Consider the following 20,128-nt stretch of genomic DNA (forward strand, 5'->3'; position numbering starts at 1 on the left):
AGCAGCGCTGATCTGAAAACCAGCTTGAGCGCTGAACGCGAGTGAACTCCAAAAAAAAACTGAGTGAACTCCAGTGAACCTCGCAGCCAAAAACCCCGACGGCTCTTCACATCCCATTCACAAAAGCACCGGGCCGGAGGAGGGGAAGAAAAAGGGGGAACGCTAAAAAGAAAGACAAAATAGACAGAAAAAAAAAACGCCAAAAAGCTCTCGCTCTTCTGGAGCAGCTTTGACCTTCTAGGTCGCGGAGGGCTTGTGGACGTGACATCCTCGCCGTGCGCTCGACCCCGCGGCGAAACCCTCGGACCCCTCTCCCGCCGATCTTTACATCATCGGGATTGCGAAAGGCCCAGCGTGGTGCTGCATTTGGATCGGTGCCACCCACCTCTCGCGCACAAAGGGGCCAAAGTACTGTACTGACATTTCGCGCGCGTTGCCATGGCGACCTAGCTCAGGCGCTGCAGAGAGAGAGCGTTTGGAAGGACAGGCCCGTTGGGGGGGGGTGATGAGGGAAACAGGGGGAAAGGAGACACAGGAACACAATGGCCAGCGCTGTTTCCTACATCAGCCGTGGAAGGTAGGGCGCAGAGTGAGAGAGGAACAAAAGTTGTTTTATAAGTATTTCTGTGTTTTGTGTCTTTGTTTTGAAGGTAATATTTGACCAAGTGCATAGTAAACAAACTATCAGTAATCTAATACAGGACTATCAGTTGTAAAAACTGGCTTTTATTGTTTTATTGTTTTACAGGCATAAGTTAAACTAACTTATTTGTCCTGAAGGAAATTTTCCCTTTGCATTTAACCCATCTGGGGGTAGTGTTCACACTTACTAGGAGCAGTGAGCTCACTAGGAGCACACACACACACTAAGAGCACACACACACACACTAGGAGCACACACACACTAAGAGCACACACACACGCCAAGAGCACACACACACACACACTAAGAGCACACATACACTCTAAGACCAGTGGGCAGCCCTTTGAGCCTGTGATCCTCTTAAACAGACAGAAATGACTAATTCTACTACACAGATGACGAGGGAACACAACTTGCACTAGAGCACTCAAAAAGCCCTGATGGCTCTTGGTAAAGACAAAAACTCTACTATATATGTCAGACAGTGTGAGTGACCGACTCCACTAGGAAGTAAACCAGAAAGCGACACATTCACGAATAAGCAGAAAAATGAGACACTTTGAGTTCTAATAAACTAGAAAGTAAATGGAAGAGTGAATGAGTTGATCTCAAAGTCGGACTCGTGTTGGATCGGTTCCTCTGTCGCACACACTTGTTCTCCATCCATTCTGTGGCTTCTCACTTCTAACAGCCTTACACACACCTAACACACACGTACCGTGCACTTCCCTCTCCTCCCCTACTCCATCTCCATCTTCTTCTACCACTTTCTCCTCCTACCACACTTGACTGGTACTTATAACGTCTGCACTCTCATCCTATACAGTAGTTATAGTATTGATCGATGCAGTAGTAATTCCTACCTAAGATCTGCTCTGTACTGTAGAGCTTGATTGTCATTCCTCATTTCTGTAAGTCCCTGAGGACAAGAGTGTCTGCTAAATGACGTTAGATAAATGTTCTCGTCTAAACAACAAGCAAATAGAAAAGTGAGTGAGTTGATCCAATGATGTCGGACAGGTGTCAGGTCGGTTCCTGTGTCACACACCCTCACTCTGTGTCCCTCCTGCGGCTTCTCACCTGGCTGTCTGCTAAATGAATAAACGTTAAATAAACGTTCTCACCTGGGTGTATGCTAAATGAAACGTTAAAGGAGAGTTCTTCTCACCTGGCTGTCTGCTAAATGAAACGTTAAAGGAGAGTTCTGGCGATTTTTCACATAGATCTCTTTTTTTCGAGGTCACCTAGTACTGTCGGTACAAAAAAAACTAAAACAACGGTTCTATCTAGCTCGGGTTGCTGCTGCCAACAGCTAGAGCTGCTAGGCAGCTACAGTGCTACACTCTTGGGGCATGAACATGGGGGCTGTCTGCTAAATGAATAAACGTTAAATGAACGTTCTTACCTGGATATCTGCTAAATGAATAAACGTTAAATAAACATTCTCACCTGGCTGTCTGCTAAATGAATAAACGTTAAATAAACATTCTCACCTGGCTGTCTGCTAAATGAATAAACGTTAAATAAACATTCTCACCTGGCTGTCTGCTAAATGAATAAACGTTAAATGAACGTTCTTACCTGGCTATCTGCTAAATGAATAAACGTTAAATAAACATTCTCACCTGGCTGTCTGCTGATCTGCAGCTGAGGGCTGCCAGGCTCAACGCCGATGTGGAACCGGTAGTGGCAGCGGTCAGCACTGGGGTACAGGCATTGCTTCCCAAGCGCGTTGGTCAGCTCTGCACGCAGGAAGGGAGAGAACGGCAGAAAACACAGTCCATCAGAGATGCAGATGCAGATGCAGAAAACACAGTCCATCAGAGAAGTCTCTAAATCTGAGAAAGTCTTCTCTGAACTCTGCGCACAGGAGAGGAGAAAACGACAGAACACACAGTCCCTCTGAGAGGTCTCTAAACCTGAGAAAGTCTTCTCTGAACTACACAGGAGAGGAGAAAACGACAGAACACACAGTCCCTCCAAAAGGTCTCTAAACCTGAGAAAGTCTTCTCTGAACTCTGCGCACAGGAGAGGAGGAAGTGCACGTTGCCCATCAGAGAAGTCTCAAAACCTGAGGTAGGCCTAGTCTTCTCTCAACTCTACACACAGGAGAGGCGAAAACCTATACATAATACAGACCAGTGATCAAAGACTTGAGACTTGACTTGAACTTGGCCCTCAAAGACTTGGGACTTGACTTGGACCCATGCTCAGAGACTTGAGACTCGACTTTAACTTGCGGGAAAAAAAAACCCAGAGAATCTCTGGCTTGTAGTATAAGATAGGTGACCTTCATATCAGCATGTGTGCTTGCTGAGAGAAAATGTATTGGTGGTGCTAGCCACTCGCTCTGCTACTTCAGTGACAGGGACATGTGTACTGTGTTCCTGTGTCAGGTCATTCATTTTACAGGGGTCACAGTTACAACATATTTATTTATTCCGGGGTGCCACATAACACTGTTGAGCCTTCTGGAGGTGTCGCCTAATTCAATAAAACACCTATGAAGGAAGGTGCCTGCTTGATAACCCCAGTGAAATGCTCTTGAAGGCTGTTCTGTTGGTGACTTGGGTAACACTTTCTATGAAGGTTGTATTTATAACGCCCTATGAATGCTTTCATAATGTTTTATAAGATGTCTATAAAGCATTGTAATGCTCATTATTACCATCTATATGTATTCACAAGTTGTCATAACCAACTTCATGATGCATTATGACAGCTAATAATGAATTATTATAATTTTAATCTGAATAATGCATTATAAATATGTCAAGATCTGCCTACTCACTTGTCAGTTTTACAACTTTGCTTTGCTAAATGCGTATAGTGATGCATAAAGAGTTTTGACTTATACTGTAGTCCTATATATCTATAGCTATAAGTATATGTAATAAAGTTATAATAATTTATACATCTCCCTATAGCAATTATAAACAGCTATGCAATATCATAAGTGTTATTTGTCAGCTCTAAGTAAAGTGACAAGAATATAGATAGTAGATAGAATGTAGATAGGCTACTTGTCGGCAACCTGCGATGGTAACGTTAGGCCACCGGCAGTCTGCCTTATAAATGAATAAAGAAAAGGTTGTCAAAGCTGCGGCTCGTTAGCCCAGCGGACCGCGGTAGAACTGATGTGCAAAAACTCAGCGGTCCGCCGGAGACAGCAAAACCGGTGGGCCGCCGCCAGCCTCTTGCAGTTCCTATCTGACGAACGAGTAGTGTGACAACGGCGTTCTTATGGAAACGGTGCTGTTGCGAGTTGTTGCACTGGTTTGAATCCACAGTTTACGTGTTGAATTACACAATAAATGTGTTTTGCAGTAAGTTGCTGGTTTGTAGAAAGTAGCACTAGCAGCTCGCTCAGTCTCGTTGCGAGTCCTGGCTCTGACTGCCTCCCTCTCACCGCCAGCCATTTTAAACTGCGTGACGTAATACAAAAAAAACATGGCTGACTTGGATGTGGGCTGGGCTTGATGTCAAGCCCCGCCTTCCCGCAGGCTGCAGCGAGATGCTCCTCGTCAGTTCCAGCATACCTGTGATGTCATCGACGTAGCCCACCACGGGTGCACAGGTCCTGTTGCACTGCTCTGCAGTACCCCGGCCCAGGCCATTGGTCAGATGGCAATCTACACACATCCTGATAGACAGAGAGAGAGAGAGACATGAAAGAGTGTGTGTGAGAGAGAAGAGAAAGAGAGAGAGAGAGAGAGAGAGAGAGAAAGAGAGAGAACGAGTGAGGGAGAGAGAGAGAGAGAGAGAGAAGAGAAAGAGCAAGAGAGAGAGAGAGAGAGAAGAGAAAGAGCAAGAGAGAGAGGGAGACATGAAAGAGTGAAGAGAAGAGAGCAAGAGAGAGAGCAAGAGAGAGAGAGAGACATGAAAGAGTGTGTGTGAGAGAGAAGAGAAAGAGCAAGAGAGAGAGAGAGAGAGAGAAGTGAAAGAGTGAGGGAGAGAGAGAGGAAAGAGCGAGAGAAGAGAAAGAGCAAGAGAGAGATTAAAGAGGGAGAATGACAAAGAGGTTAGCGAGGATGGGAGTGTGGGAAAGAGTGAGTGAAGGACAGAGAGAGAGAGAGAGAGTGAGAAGGAGAGAAAGAGAAAGAGAGCAAGAGAGAATGGTAGAGAGAGAGAGAGAGAGAGAGAGTGAGAGAGAGAGAGAGAGACGGAGTGAGAATGAGGAGAAAAGTTGCGTGAGTGTCAGTGTGGGAAAGAGGGAAGAGGAAGGTGGAGTAGAGGAGTGAATGACAGAGAGACAGGAAGTGGGGGAAAGGCAGACCGAGACAAACAAATAAATTAGCCGTGCAGTGAGAAGTGGCCATGACTTTTCAATTTAAAGCCACTTGAGGGTAAATTGAAGGCGCATGTGTGCACTCGATAGCTGTACGATTAATCTGTACTTCTTAGGGAGCAGTTGGATAGTTTGCATTCTTCTCCCTGAAGATTAATGTGCTTTTGTTTCCCCCCAAACTTCACTGTTATTCAAACTGTATAGTATGTTGCCCAGGGTTGCACGTGATTGACAGATGCCTTAACGAATCAGAGAGCTCCGAGGGGAGAGAGAGTGGGTGCAGGTCCTCACCAGTGGGCTTGACACGCGGTGTAACAGGTGGGGCACTTCTCACAGAACTCGCCGGAGTACTGGGGGTCGTCACACACGCATCGTCCGCAAACACAACGGCCATGCCCGCTGCAGAGCAGGCCGTCGCTGAGCTGACACGTCTCCGTGGAAACCAGGCACCCACAGCTCTCACCTGTCCAGCCTATCTGACAAACACACTCCCCCAGCGTGCACTGTCCATGGCCTGTGTATACACACACACACACACACACACACACACACACACACACACATACACACACACACGCACACAAACACGCACACACACACACAGACACACACACATACACAACCATGCACACACACACACACACACACACACTCAGACACACACAAACACGCACACACCCACGCACACACACAAACACACACACGAACACACACACACACACATACAGACACACACAAACACGCACACACACACACACACACACACATACACACACACAAAGACAGAGAGGAGAGAAAACAGTGTTTATAGCAGAAAAACTGTATACACAGAAGTTAGTAAGGCAACGGAGAGTTTATTTAAGCCTGCGCTAAATCATGTTTGCTTAGAAAGCCCTGTCTGTTTACAGCAGCTTGTGTACCAGCCCCCTCTTTGAATCTCTCTTTCTCTCTTTCTCTCTCTCACACACACACACACCTCCCCTTCCCTATAAACTCTGTATTACAGTAATTCTTCCCAGAAGGATTTCTTTGGCTGATGATGGAATTGCCAAACATCTGAATGGTGACAGATTGCTAAGCTCATTATCTAGAGACCAGTCGCAACAGCAGACAACAAAACAACTCTTTCATGCTGGCACTTGCACTTGCAAGGCACAGGGTTCCGCACACTCATATCTTTGGTTTAGCTAAGATACTGTAGGGCTGAAAGAGAAACAGCAACCGAAACGCAACTCTCAAGACCTCAAGGTTACACTGACCACATAGTCAAAAGCACACACCGACTCTCCCACACACACACACACACACACACACACACACACACACACACACACACACACACACACACTCACACTCTCTCTCTCTCTCTCTCATACACACACACACACACACACACAAACAGAAAAAAACAAACACACCTCCACACAGCAGGCCTTCCTGGTAAGGGCAGGAGAAGTCATCCATTTCACAGAATTTCCCATAGATGGTGCCCAGGTTGCTGTGGTCGCACACACACTCCCCGCACACACAGGTGCCTCTTCCGTTGCATATCTTTCCGGAGCCTTCCGACGGCCGGCACACATCTGTCGACACCTGCCCCGAGTTCTCGCTGATGTCATTGCAAGCGGTGCCGGCGATTATGTCATCAGCGTCGTCGAGGCAACCGCCCTTCTGGCTACACTGACAGCTGCAGGCTTGTTTGATTGTCACGGCGACGGACTCGTTGAAGCCTACGGGCTGCACTGATATCGCGACGTCATCATCCTCGAGACCCTCGCTCGGGCAGCTAGTCATCCCCACCGTAATGTTAAAGAAGACCTGGAGACACACACACACACACACACACACACACACACACACACACAGAGAGTCCCACGTGTTATAGTAATCAAACGTGTGCTTACAGAGACCATCACAGAGAGACATTCTCCCATGCAGACCAACACACACACACAACACACACACACACACACACACACACACACACACACAGAAGTGTGTGTGCAGTACCACATGTTATAATCATCAAATGTGTACTTAAAGATACCATCACAGATAAGCATACATAACACACACAGATGCGCACACACACACACACACACACACACACACACACACACACACACAGAAAGAAAAAAAAGTTGCCTGGAATGCAAACATCTTCAAACAAGGCCTCTAACTGCTCAGCAATCTTCACCTCAAAAGTGAGCTTGTTTTTGGTCTGCTCTTGAACTGCTGAACTTCAAAATGTCCCAGACATACACTCCCGTACACACACACACACACATACACTCCCGTACAGCCCTATCTACAGGCTAAAGCAAAAAGAAAAAAAAGGCACATTCATGAGACATTAAATTAAACTGAAATTAAATTCCACAGCTGAGATGAGACGCATCCATCTGGCAAGGGGGACAGAGCCTCTCATTTGAACCGGGCGGTAGAACGCCGTGGATGGCCATTGCTGATATGTGTGGGGATCGTGTTCGCTAAGAAAACAGGGGAGAAGCCCCGGGACGAGTCTTTGTTGAAACAGCGTCTCCCACGATGAGGCTTCAGAGTCCGCACAAGCCCGTATGACCCTTACACACACACACACACACACACACACACACACACACACACACACACACACACACACATGCCTGAAAGCCTGTTATGTGTCAGCGACTTTTTTCCGGTAAATTCTGAATGCTTTGAGTCAACTAATCACAAAGGAATCACACATCCCAAGCAAACCCTCATGCACCCCCCACGAACACACACACACACACACACACACACACACATACACACACACACACACACACACACACACACACACACATACACACACACACACACACACACACACACAATCAAATCCACTGCTTTCTCCCTGGGGGAGGTGTGTGTGTGTGTGTGTGTGTGTGTCTGTGTGTGTGTGGCTGACACAAAGGCGGTCATCTCCCCTGGGTCGTGCCCATCCCTGCTCGTGCTTGGGGCATCCGAGGCCAAGTGCCTCTCCCTCTCCTGAACCTCGCGTCCACAAAAGGTCTAAGGGACTTTTCCTTCCCTTGCCCCCCCCCCCCCCCCCCCCGTTAACTTAGAAGTGTCGTCCACTCTGCTCCGTGTTGTGCTGCGCTACAGGGATGGGTCACTGGGAGCGCACAATACCCATTGTGAGAGTGCGTAACCAGAGAGGCTGAGAGTAGGGCTGGACTGAGTTAATGAGATGTTTGAGATTCTGGTACCAGTAAATCACAGTGTGTGTGCGTCCCATCTGACCCCAAGAGTAAAGTGGGATTTAAAAAGCTCTGTGTTTAAGCTGAGGTACTGGTGCTCAGACTAAACCATGTCCCATCTGACCCGAGAGTAAAGTGGGATTTGAAACCCTCTGTGTTTACTGTAAGCTGAGTTACACGGGTCTGGTACTCACAGAAGATTCTACATTCTAACAGAAGATTCCGCAACAATGTAGGGTTCTAAAATTCCATGTTCAATTGACTGAACCCAGATATTCTTTAGAGCGTTCAATTTCCAACATTCCAACGGGTGTAACGGTATCGGCTTAAAATAGACCCTGAACCTGGGAGTAAAGTGTGATTAAAAAAGCTCTGTGTTTACTGTAAGCTGAGTTACACGGTTCTGGTACTCAGACTAAACCATGACCCATCTAAAGCACAACAACATGCACACACATCCACAGGCAGCCGCTCAACATACACACTATACCGGAGTCCACTCCACACTTCTCCTCAATTCTCCAGTGCAGTGCTCGAGATTTAATGGCAATGATTGAGGGTGATGCTGATGGATGGTGGTATTAGTGATGTGAGTTTTTAGTGTCAGCATTTGAATTGCTATTAATAGTTTTTGATTTGATGATGTGTAAAACATTCTGCCCTGCGAGAGCCCATGCTGGCTGCCTTGGTCCTGCTGATGCCTTGCTTACTGTGTTAGAGACTGACTCACCCCAAGAAGTCACCTACTCCAAAAGCCTTGCCAACCCACGTCCCCCACCCCCCACCCCCCTCACGCACACAAATAATTCCACTCACATACACACAAATACCCCCCACCACAACCACACACACTCACACATGGCAGGGCATTACCTCATGGGTCAGGGCTTACACACAAACACACACACACACACAATACACAGCACATTATCTCATGAGGGCACTTGCACACACACGCACATACACACACAAATAATTTGATGACCCCCCCCCCCCGCTCATTGTAAACTGCCTGTGCCCATGCTCGGTGTGGGGGGTACCCAACGTGGTGAGTTTCACTCTGACTGACAGCACTGGCACAGTTCTACTTTTACAAGCCGTGACTCAGTATCCACCCTACCAGTGGGAAGAATCTCAAATTAGTCTATAACTACCTAACTGGCAGTGAGGCAGTCATACCGAGAGCATAAAGAGACTTCGCTGGGAGTAAAGGTTTCTTTAGAAAGCCATAAAAACACAGGGCAATCCCTGCCGGTAAATCAGAGCCTCAAGGATTAATAATTAAGGACCTAATTCCTAAGTCCCATCCCTGTGCGGAATGACGGAATCAGAATTTGATTACATTCAGTGCAGAGGTCTATGCTGTGTGGTACAGCTGAGAGTTGAAGCACAAATCTAAGAGCTAAGTAGACAAATGCATGGCCAGTGCTTTGGTGGGAAGTTGGCTACAATGTGGTGCTCATTATAAAGCAAGTAATTAAGCAACAGTACGACTGTTTAGTTGTATAAGAAACATTATATCACTGCTTTGGACAGGCTGGTAGCGGATGTTTAATTTGAAGTAGTTTGGCCTATGTAGCAAAAACAGGAGTAAGGCATGTAATAATCATGTGGGGAAGGTTAGCAGTGTGACTGACGTGACAGTGACTGTCTGATTCCTGGAGTTTTAATATGTGTTTGCTTCTTAGAGTTTCACTGTTGAGCAGCTGTGTGTGAAAGCACTTGTAGAGGGCTAAACAGCTTGCAAAGTACTGTGCCATCTCTGCTATTATTGGCAGCCGCCACATATGGCGGAGACGTTGCTACTTATACCTACAAGAACTGAGTATAAATGTTTATTGAGTGATACAGTGAAGACCTGCTGTATGCCACTGGTCCATGAGTTTGTGTGTATATTGTACTGCATCCTTAACATTTGTGTCTCTGTACCATTTTCTTCATGTGGACATAAATAAATGGTTAAAATGTGTGATGATGATGATGAGGAGGAGGAGGAGGAGGAGGAGGAGGAGGAGGAGGAGGAGGAGGAGGAGGAAGATAATGATGTGGTGAGTATTGTTCTGGTACCTTCTGCATTGACTTGACGTTGGAGCACTTGTTGCTGCCCGTGGGTCTGGAACCGGGGGGGCAGATAGTGGTCACGTTTACCCAGAAGCGATGGGCGTGCCTGTGGTCCACCGTCACCTCCAGCTCCACCTCAGACAGCAGCTTCTGGAAGGGGAGGAGGAGGAGGGGGGGGGGGGCACACTCCGTCAGGTGAAGGACAAGAGGATGGAGGGAGCAGTGTGTGCGAGTGTGTGTGTGTGTGTGTGTAGTGTGTGTGTGTGTGTGTGTGTGTGTGCGTGTGTGTGTGTGTGTGTGTGTGTGTGTGAGGGAGAGAGAATAACGGGACAGAGGTGACAGGGGATACAACATGAGTAGCCAAGGGCCTGAGAAGAGGGTAAGTGAGAGAGAGAGAGAGAGAGAGAGAGAGAGAGAGAAAAGTGTAAATAGGCAGAGTAAACAAGGGAGGAGAAAGGAGACAGAGAAGTGTAAACAGACTGAATAAACAAGGATAAAAGAGAGAGAGAGAGAGAGAGAGAGAGAGAGAAATAGAGAGCAACAATAGCAAAGGGGAAGAGAATGAAGAAGGAGAGACAGGAAGGGCTGAGAGACACATAAAGAGAGAGAGAGAGAGAGAGAGAGAGAGAGAGAGAGAGAGAGAGAGAAAACATAAGCCAGAGAGAGAAAAGGAGTACAAAGGAGACAAGGAAAGAAGTGAGCAACGGTGTGAGAGAGTTATGAAACACTGAGAGGAGAAGCTGGATAGAGAGAGAGAACGAGAGCACTGGACTAAGAACAGGCAGACGACAGAACATGCAAATCACTGGAACACAGCACTAGAAAGAGCCCATTGTCTCAGCCCATAAGCCCTCTAGATAGAACCCAAGGTTATCAAACAAGACAAGCCTGGTAAGAGACAAAAAAAGCACTAGAACGCCTAAAAATAGGCTGCTTTGTGTTGCTGGGTAATGATTTGGACATGCAGGCTGCACTGGCGCAGTGATACGAGCTCATTAATAATACTCCTCTCTGTTCTTGCTGTTCTTCTGGGCTTGGTGGGGTTTTTTGCAGGGTCCGGTGGAGGGACAATGGATTGTTGTGCCTCCGAACAGATTAGTGCTCTGCAAAGCCTCCAGTGTGCCAGCAAAACTTCCCCCGTGCTTTTCCCTGACGTTTCCAACGGTCTCTGTGTGACTGGTGCACTTCTTTTGTAGCCTTTTTGTTTTGCTTTTTCTTTTCTGAAACAACGGCACCTCTGTGTGTGTGTGTGTGTGTGTGTGTGTGTGTGTGTGTGTGTGTGTTGAGATTCTACGAGGACACGGGAATTGAGGGAATTTCTTCTCCCCTGCCGCTCAAATTCCCAATAAATCAGTCAGAAGTCCGAAAGAGAAAACAGCCCCAAGTGAACCGAGAGGAGTCAGTGTACCTCTGGACGCAGCTGCCTCGCGTCTTTGGCGCCGCACTGATGAGAAACGATGTGACGCACAAAAAACGCGTTTCAAAATACAAATGGCCGACACGTTCTCACACAGACAGACAGGTGATTGATTGATTGTTACCTTGTAAGCGTCGACGACCAGATCCTTGAGGTTTGTTGCTTTTGGGAGTAATCTGCCAAGGAAGGCCCCTGGCAGTAAGTCAAGCAGATCCTGTTTAGAGAAAGACAGAAAGAGAGAGAGAGAGAGAGAGAGAGAGAGAGAGAGAGAGAGATGGAGGGTGTATGATATGGATAGGTATTGGGCTCGCAAAAACGAGCAAAAAGATTTGGGCTACTTCAAATAAAAATATACTTCTTTTCAAAGGAATTACCTCATACCACTTATATTGTGCAATGTCCACAGCTAATATGGAGTAGATGCTGTTCCGCAGCAGAGCGTCTGCCAGCTGACCCATGGTCGGGTGCTCCTGGGAAAAGGGCAGAGAGCGAGAGTGTGTGAGAAGCAGAGCAAGTGTGTGTGAGAGAAGCAGGTCACAAAGCACAGCTGGTCGGATCGAAAACAACAAGGATGCTCCAGCCTCATCCTGGTGAGTCATCCTCATAATTGAAATATTATGTGGGCTCAGATGAGGATGATGATGATGGCGGTGATGATGGTTCAGCTTCCTGTGTGTGTGTGTGTGTGTGTGTGCGTGTGTGTGTGTGTGTGTGTGTGTGTGTGTGTGTGTGTGTGTGTGTGTGTGTGTGTTGTTGTACTTTTGGATTTGGGTTTGGGGCAGTCCGACCTCAGGGTGTCGTGTAGCACATCTGACCAGAGGCTGAATGCTTGGTACGCCACGATGACTGTTTCGATGTGTACATACATATGTTGTTGTCTGTGGGAACGGTAGTGATGTCAGCATAATTCTAGATTCTCTTTTCACGGCAACCGTGCACTTGGTCTCCACTTAACTAAATGTCAACTGAGCGTTTGATACGCCTACATACTCTCATGTTCTCCTACAAGTACAAAAATAAAGTCAATATTGTAGCAGATAAAGAGAGCATCCTTTTTTCCATTGAGTAATTGACACGTTGAAGCAAAGGAAACCTTGTTTGTCTTAAATTCATACTGTTTTCTCAAGACCGGAAAGTTACAAATATGTGTCTGATTTGTGGGGTTTTAGTATGAGTTTGATTCATTGAGTTTAAGTGTTGAACAATTCAAATTAATTTCTTCTGACTGGTGCAGTGCTTGAGTGTAGTTATTCTCTGTTTACTGGGGGAAATGTCTTAAGGGATTACATGAAATACTGTAATCGCCCAGATATAATTTGGAGTATTTTCACTGTTGAGATTCATCCAGCAATTGTTTTATCACGTAATATTGAAGTTGGGGGGGGGGGGCGGGTGATGTGTCTATGATTTAATTGTGTCTGTGTGTGTGTGTGTGTGTGTGTATGTGTGTGTGTGTGTCTGTGCCTATGTGCATGTGTGTGTGTGTGTGTGCATGTGTGTGTGCGCATGTATATGTGTGTGTGTGTCTGTGCCTATGTGCGTGTGTGTCTGTGCCTATGTGTGTGTGCATGTGTGTGTATGTGTGTGTGAGTATGTGTGTGTATGTGTGTATGTATGTGTATGTGTGTGTATGTATGTGTGTGTGTGTGTATGTGTGTATGTGTGTGTGTGTGTGTGTGTATGTGCGCGTTTGTACTCACCATGTTGGTGGTCTGTGTGTAGGTGTTGTCCTCCAGGTGGCAGCGGCCGTCGTGTGGCATCACGATGCCCGCCAGCTTGCTGTCCAACGCCAGGTGGGACGGCTGGTCGGTCATCACCAGGAGCAGATGCTTCGCCTCAGCGCGCCATCCGATGTCCTTCTGCCGGGGGGGGGGGGGCAAAGTAAATACAGATAACTCAAGCAGCACGGTAACGCAATCAAAACACAAACCCCACAGAAGAAAAATAAGCGCTAGATTACTTACTCCATCTCATTACTTCGGACCCCCTCCCCCCCACACACACACACACACACACACACACACACACACACGAGTGCTCTCCTATAGGGTAGCTATGCTAAGTCTGTTTACACAGTTATCAGATGTTTCCCTTTACTTCATCTCTTTTGCGAAGAGTGTCAAAGCAATCTTCAGGGGATTTTTTCCTTCCTTGTCAGACATTTATAAACAGAGTGTAAAATTACTGCTTGTAGGGGGGGGGGGGGGTCATTTTTCAGGCTCTAAGTAACGAATTGGCCCGAGTTTCTGCAACGCAGTCGCTTAACGATGACATAAAAAAGCTTGGGCCGGCATTGCACAGCAGCAGAGAGCAAAGCTAAGAGTAATTTACCCAGCATTCCAGAAACCCTGGCCCCCCAGAGCGCACGATGAGTCAGACGCTAAGAGCAACCGTGTGCCCTCCTGTGACTCCATCCAACGCCATGTCCAAAATATTCACAGGCTACCCCTGATTTAAGCCCACATTCATTCCCCGTGAATAAGTCTGACTAATAAACAGTCTGCAGGGGTGGTGGTGTGTGTGTGCGTGCGTGTGTGTGTGTGTGTGTGTGTGGGGGGGGGGGGGGGGGGGGGGGGGTTTGGCTTGGTGGGGGGCGGGCAGGAGAGGCTACCCAGCCTGTAAGGAGATAGTTTCCCAGGCTTGGAGCACGGGCTGATTACAAGTGACTAAATATATCCAGCATGACCCAAGTGGATGGAGATGCTGCAGTCAGCCCCGGACTATAAACAGCATCACGCGGAACTCCATACCAGAAAGGAGCGTCACACACACACACACACACACGCGCATGCACAAACTCCATACCAGAAAGGAGCGTCACACACACACACACACACACACACACAAACTCCATACCAGAGAGGAATGTCAGACACACACACACACACACACAGCAGCAGCAGCACTCACACACAAATGTTTTTGATATTAAGCAGCAGACCTGTCTTCCCCTGAATATCTCCATAAACACTGCAGGGCCACTAAGCTGCTGATCTCATCAAAAGGAAATTCCTTCTGCAGAACAGTCCAAGGAGGACAAAGAGGAGGACGAGGAGGAGGCCGAGGAGGAGGAGGAGGAAGGAGGAGGAGGGGGGGGGGGGGTGTGACCGGCACCCGTCTGATCATCGCACCCCACCGGAGAGCGCCGGACCTCGCAGGCTCAGACCTCAAAACCACAACACAGGACCCACTATCAGCTTCAGAGGGCCAGCAAGGCCTGCGCCAGCATGACCATCAGATGGACGAGCTGCTGACCATCAAAAAGGTGCAAAGCCACATACTTATCTGCTTATCTGGTCATTAGCACAACTTGAAAGAAGTGGGTCTCCATACCACCCCCCCCCCCACACACACACACACACACACACACACACACACACACACACACACACACACATTCTTTAAGATCTTCTGGTTCGTTGGTGGATGGCTGGATGGATGGATGGATGGATGGATGGATGGATGGATTGATGGATGGATGGATAGACGGATAGATAGATAGACGGATATATAGACAGATAGATAGATAGATAGATAGATAGATAGATACCACTATGGGTAGTGCATCAAATCAATAACATTAAATATGTTGAAACATCCCTAGGAACCAATCTGGATTCATCAGCTGACACAGAGAAGCAGGGAATGGAACTGAGCCAACAACAGCTGGTACAGATGCACCAGGATGATGCAAATAACCCTGAAAAGATTCAATTTATTGCCAACATCTCAACACTGTGCATGGGATCCCCCTCTCCTGAACGAGACCAAATCTGATGTGCATTAAAGGGACACCAGGCAAGCCTGATGCTTTTTCTCTACGAAACTCCCCCTCACTCGGTCTGAAGCTCTTTTTCTTTTCTTTGCGTCTTTTGTCAAGGATTTTCGCTGCTTCTTCGCCGGCTCTGCCATTATACACACGTTTGCAACAATCTCTAGCTTTTCGTTAGCCTGCCTCTGTGCTGTAAACTGATCCTGCTTCGGTCGGCGGGTAGGATACACCGAACTTGCAAGTGGGATATTCTTCCTACAGGCAGTAGGGGCGGGCGAGAGAGCCTTCATTCGCCCCGTAATGAGTCATTTAACCATATACCGACTTACAAAGATGATTAATTAACACGAAAACGTTGCCTGGTGTCCCTTTAAAAATGACACAGATTTACAGTCCCTCAATACATCAAATAAGAATGTCTGGAGCAATAGGGAGAGAGCCTGGTAAACTGCACACAGTGCTTAGTGTGCACTAGGATGACATCTGAACAATGCGTGTGGGATTTCCCTCTCAAGGAGTCGGATACCTCATTCGTCTGACCTGCAGTGACCACATCAGAGATTACTTTCCACTGACTAAACCTCCATGACACACACCGAAGGTAAAGTAAACGGCACATTCTTTTCTTCAGAAACCACAAAGACACAAAGTGAGACTCACATGTCTGCTATTCACACACTAGTTTCATTGCTGAGTAATTACATTCATTTGTCTGCGTGGATGGATTGATAGATGGATAGATAGATAGATAGATAGATAGATAGATAGATAGATAGATAGATGGATGGATAGATGGATGGATAGATGGATGGATAGATGGATAGATGGCTGCATATCATCTCTCATCTCTCTCTGCTAACTGGGTCAAACTTCTGTGCTTTGTGATTTCATGGAACAAAAGATATAGCCTCAAGACATCACCTAGCCGTGGAACTTGACTGTGAGTGCCTACCCTTCTGCTTGGCACAGATATTTAATAGCACTGTGGTCCCTTCCTCAACACCCTGGTGTGTGTGTGTGTGTGTGTGTGTGTGTGTGTGTGTGTGTATGTGTGTGTGCTTGTGTGTGTGTGTGTGTGTGTGTGCTTGTGTGTGTGTGTGTGTGTGTGTGTGTGCTTGTGTGTGTGTGTGTGTGTGTGCTTGTGTGTGTGTGTGTGTCCTCCCACCTGGCAGACAATGGCCTGCAGCATGGCATCGAAGCCAGCCTCGGGGGTGTCCATGTTCCCAGAGATCGTCTGCTGCTGGACGACGCGTGTGAACTCCGTCATGTTCTTAGTGATGGGCAGGACGTGGATGAAGCCGTGCGCCGGACGACACTGTTGGTCAAACTCACTGCAGAGAGAGAGAGAGAGAGAGAGAGAGAGAGCGAGAGGGAGAGAAAGAGAGATAGAGAGAGAGAGGGAAAGAGGGAAGTGGGTGGATGGATGGAGAGAAGGGGTAGAGAGAAGAGAGAGAGAAAGAGAGAGAGAGATGGATGAGACAGTGAGACAGAGATGGATGGATGAATGGATGAAAGAGAGAAGGGAGAGGAGAGAGAGGGATAGAGAGAGAGAGAGAAAGAGAGAGTAAAGGAGGGAGGGAGGGAGAGATGTACAAATGTATTGATGGAGAGAGGGTGTGAAAAAAAAGGGAGAGCAAGGGTGTATAGAGAGAGGAGGAAGAGATGGATAAGTGGATGAATAGATTAGAATAGAGAGACAGGAGGAGAGAGAGGGGGGGGGAGGCAGGGAAAAAGGGATAGAAAGATTGATTGAGGAGAAGGTATAGAAGAGAGAGAGGGGGTAACACAGAAAGTGTTGGGAGGCACATAATGCCAGAGAAAGAGGCATTAGAGGCAGAGGCATTAGAGGCAGAGGCATTAGAGACAGAGGCATTAGACAGAAAGTTAGATGGAGGAGGTTGACGTGTGAGAGGGAGGATGGGGGAGGAGAGAGAGAGAGAGAGAGAGAGAGAAAGAGAGGGGGAGGGATGAGAAAAGACGAGAGAAAGAAACATTGATGAACCACAAGAGAAGTTTCCGACGGGATGAATGAACAGGCGAAATTCCACATCAACTTTAAGGTCAGCGAATGTTTTGACATGTGAACGACGATCCTTTCATTTATTTATTTAGGACCATTCTAACAAGCCACAGTGAGTTTACAGACGCGGCCTGTCGGTAACACAGTTCCCATTGACAGGCGTCCACAACAGCGCCGGCTCATTTATAAAGTAGCCGCATCCGCCTCGGTTATGGGCAGTTTACACAAAGGGGGTCTTCAACTTTGCCCTTGCGGGGGTGCAGTTATTTAGGGGTACCAATTAAAACCAACTGTTTGCCCCCTGGTAGAACAAAGGACCCCATTCAAGGGGGACCCCACCCCCACTCAGCTCAGGTTCAGATACGACTGGCGAGTCATCTGTGTTGCCAGGTAGACCCCTTTAAATTCAACGCTGAGCCATATGGGCTTCATTAAGAAAGCCACAAAGGTTCTTCGATTAAAAAAATTTTTCCCAGCACCAAAAAACAGTGCTCCAACAGAGTTCAAGGAGAACCTGGTTTGAGTGGATCTCCATTGATTCGCCTGCCGGTAGTGGTAGCACCATCTCCTTCTAATCAGTCGGCCTGTGTGCGATCCCCGAACCCATAGTGGCAAATGTGTGTCGCTTTGACTGAGAGTATTTGGTAAATACTGGTCACTTTGCTTTACTTTACCTGCAGGGGTTGATGATCTTCGTCGGGTGGACACTGATATACGGCGTCACCGGCTTGTCCACAAATGACCCGAAGCCCACGCGGAAGTCGCTGGAGTGTTCTCGCATCTGGTGCGACAGTGCCAGGCCCACGTTGTCGAGCCGCTCCAGGTTGTCCTTCATGGAGGCCGAGACGTCCACCAGGTAGTACAGGTCTACCGGGTACCGGTCCAGTTGCTGCACCTCCACCACAAAACTGGCTGCGCTGCCTGCGAACACAGGACACAACAGCACGTCACATGTTATAGACCCTTTAAACCACAAAACTGGCCGCTGCCTGCGAACACATCACGTCACATGTTATAGACCCTTTAAACCACAAAACTGGCCGCTGCCTGCGAACACAGGACACAACAGCACGTCACATTTTATTTTTGTAATGCAATGTTTATTGATTTTTCAACATAGGGAAGTATACACAGCATTTGTCAATAATGGTCAAATTTTCCCCTTAACCCTACATTAACTAGAAAAACTAAATTATTATTCTTTTGCTTAAACAAAAACGCTTTACAGGGAGAATGTGTGTGTGTGTGTGTGTATGTGTGTGTGTGTGTGTGTGTGTTTGTGTGTGTGTGTGTGTGTGTGTGTGTGTGTGTGTAGTGGGGTGGGGTGGGGGGGCTGGGGTCAGTGTTGCACTACAACCACCACCAATGTGCCTGCAAAAGCGTAGTGGCTAAGGAAGTGGAAAGAAACAGTAGCCAGAAAGTTGTGGGTTCAATTCCCGGTTGCTACTGTTGTGCCCTTGAACCAGGCCCTTAAACTCAAGTTGTTCCAGGGAGACTGTACCTGCAGTGCAGTTGGTCTATGTAAGTCGCTTAGGACAAAGGCATCAGCTTAATGCTTAAGAAAAACAGGAAACCCACATGGCAACCTTCCCCATGGTTCAAAACATTCTACTGTAAACAGCCGACAATGATGCAACACAGAGGCAACAGCAGTGCTAAGCACAGCATAGCACAATACAGACTGTGTGTGTGTGTGTGTGTGTGTGTGTGTGTGTGTGTGTGTGTGTGTGTGTGTGTGTGTGTGTGTGTGTGTGTGTGTAAGCACAGCACAATACAGACGGCTCTCTCCCCACATTGTCTGCTCAAGCCTGTGTGGAGCAAGTGGACTCCTCCCTAAAATAGCACACTCCACCACATCATCACTGAACATCTGTAAGGAAAGGCAACATCAGCAATACAGGGAAACATAAACTATTGTGCATCACATTCCAGAACAGGGAGGATTCCATACAGATCAAGCAGCCACTGAAAACAGCTGTTAACACATGTTAGCACATGCTAGCACTGGGCAGCCTCATAATATAAAGACACAGCAGCTATAAGCTACTGCAGCACTGAAAGAAATATGGTGCAGTGCAGATCTGCTGAATTAAATATTATTTCTCACTTAACATAGTCTTTGATGGTGGCAATATCAAAGAGATATATTCAGAAAACATTGCACACACATTGAAACCTGGCACTGAACCACATAACCAGCTTAAAGGATGAAAATGTCTACCAATGACTTATTTTATACCTTATGCTACATGCAGTGTGTGTGTGTGTGTTTCTGTGTGTCTGTCAATGTGTGTGTGTGTGTGTGTGTGTGTGTGTGTGTGTGTGTATTTATGCTTGTATCTGTGTCCGTGTGTGTGTATTTATGCTTGTATCTGTGTGTGTGTGTGTGTGTGTGTGTGTGTGTGTGTGTGTGTGTGTGTGTGTGTGTGTGTGTGTGTGTGTGTGTGTGTGTGTTGAGTCCATGTGGCAGGACAGGGAGCATCCTCCACAACAACCTTTCGGCACCCCCACCTCGCTGCCCACAGCTCCTCGTAAAAGTGACTCCCAGGCAACGAGAGATGATCCGCAGGGATGACCCCTGGGCCAGGGAGACTGACACTTGTTTACACGACGCTGGGCAGCTCTGGCGGCTAGCGTGGCCTCTAACCATCCCATCATCTCCCTTCCTGCCCTCCTGTCCATCCTGCTCACTGACCAGCTCCA

The 20,128-nt window shown here is 47.4% G+C and overlaps 1 protein-coding gene across 1 annotated transcript in view; it reads right to left on the reverse strand.

Moving 5' to 3' along the window:
* Positions 1–20,128, reverse strand: part of itgb8 (integrin, beta 8) — a 34,763-nt gene that overhangs the window by 5,395 nt on the left and 9,240 nt on the right. Inside the window, exons 4-13 of the mRNA XM_076301171.1 lie at positions 18,100–18,346; positions 16,571–16,736; positions 13,334–13,492; positions 12,008–12,103; positions 11,758–11,847; positions 10,223–10,366; positions 6,350–6,749; positions 5,223–5,445; positions 4,183–4,286; positions 2,269–2,385 (exon numbers count right to left, since the gene is read on the reverse strand). Coding sequence (XP_076157286.1) covers positions 2,269–2,385; positions 4,183–4,286; positions 5,223–5,445; positions 6,350–6,749; positions 10,223–10,366; positions 11,758–11,847; positions 12,008–12,103; positions 13,334–13,492; positions 16,571–16,736; positions 18,100–18,346 — 1,746 coding nt within the window. The remainder of the gene's footprint in view (positions 1–2,268; positions 2,386–4,182; positions 4,287–5,222; positions 5,446–6,349; positions 6,750–10,222; positions 10,367–11,757; positions 11,848–12,007; positions 12,104–13,333; positions 13,493–16,570; positions 16,737–18,099; positions 18,347–20,128) is intronic.

Source organism: Alosa pseudoharengus, unplaced genomic scaffold (genome assembly GCF_046254945.1).
Source record: "Alosa pseudoharengus isolate Yale_2024_CS ecotype anadromous, Long Island Sound unplaced genomic scaffold, YU_APseudo_1.1 YU_APseudo_1.1_scf_23, whole genome shotgun sequence".
In the NCBI taxonomy this organism is placed as follows: Eukaryota; Metazoa; Chordata; class Actinopteri; order Clupeiformes; family Clupeidae; genus Alosa; species Alosa pseudoharengus.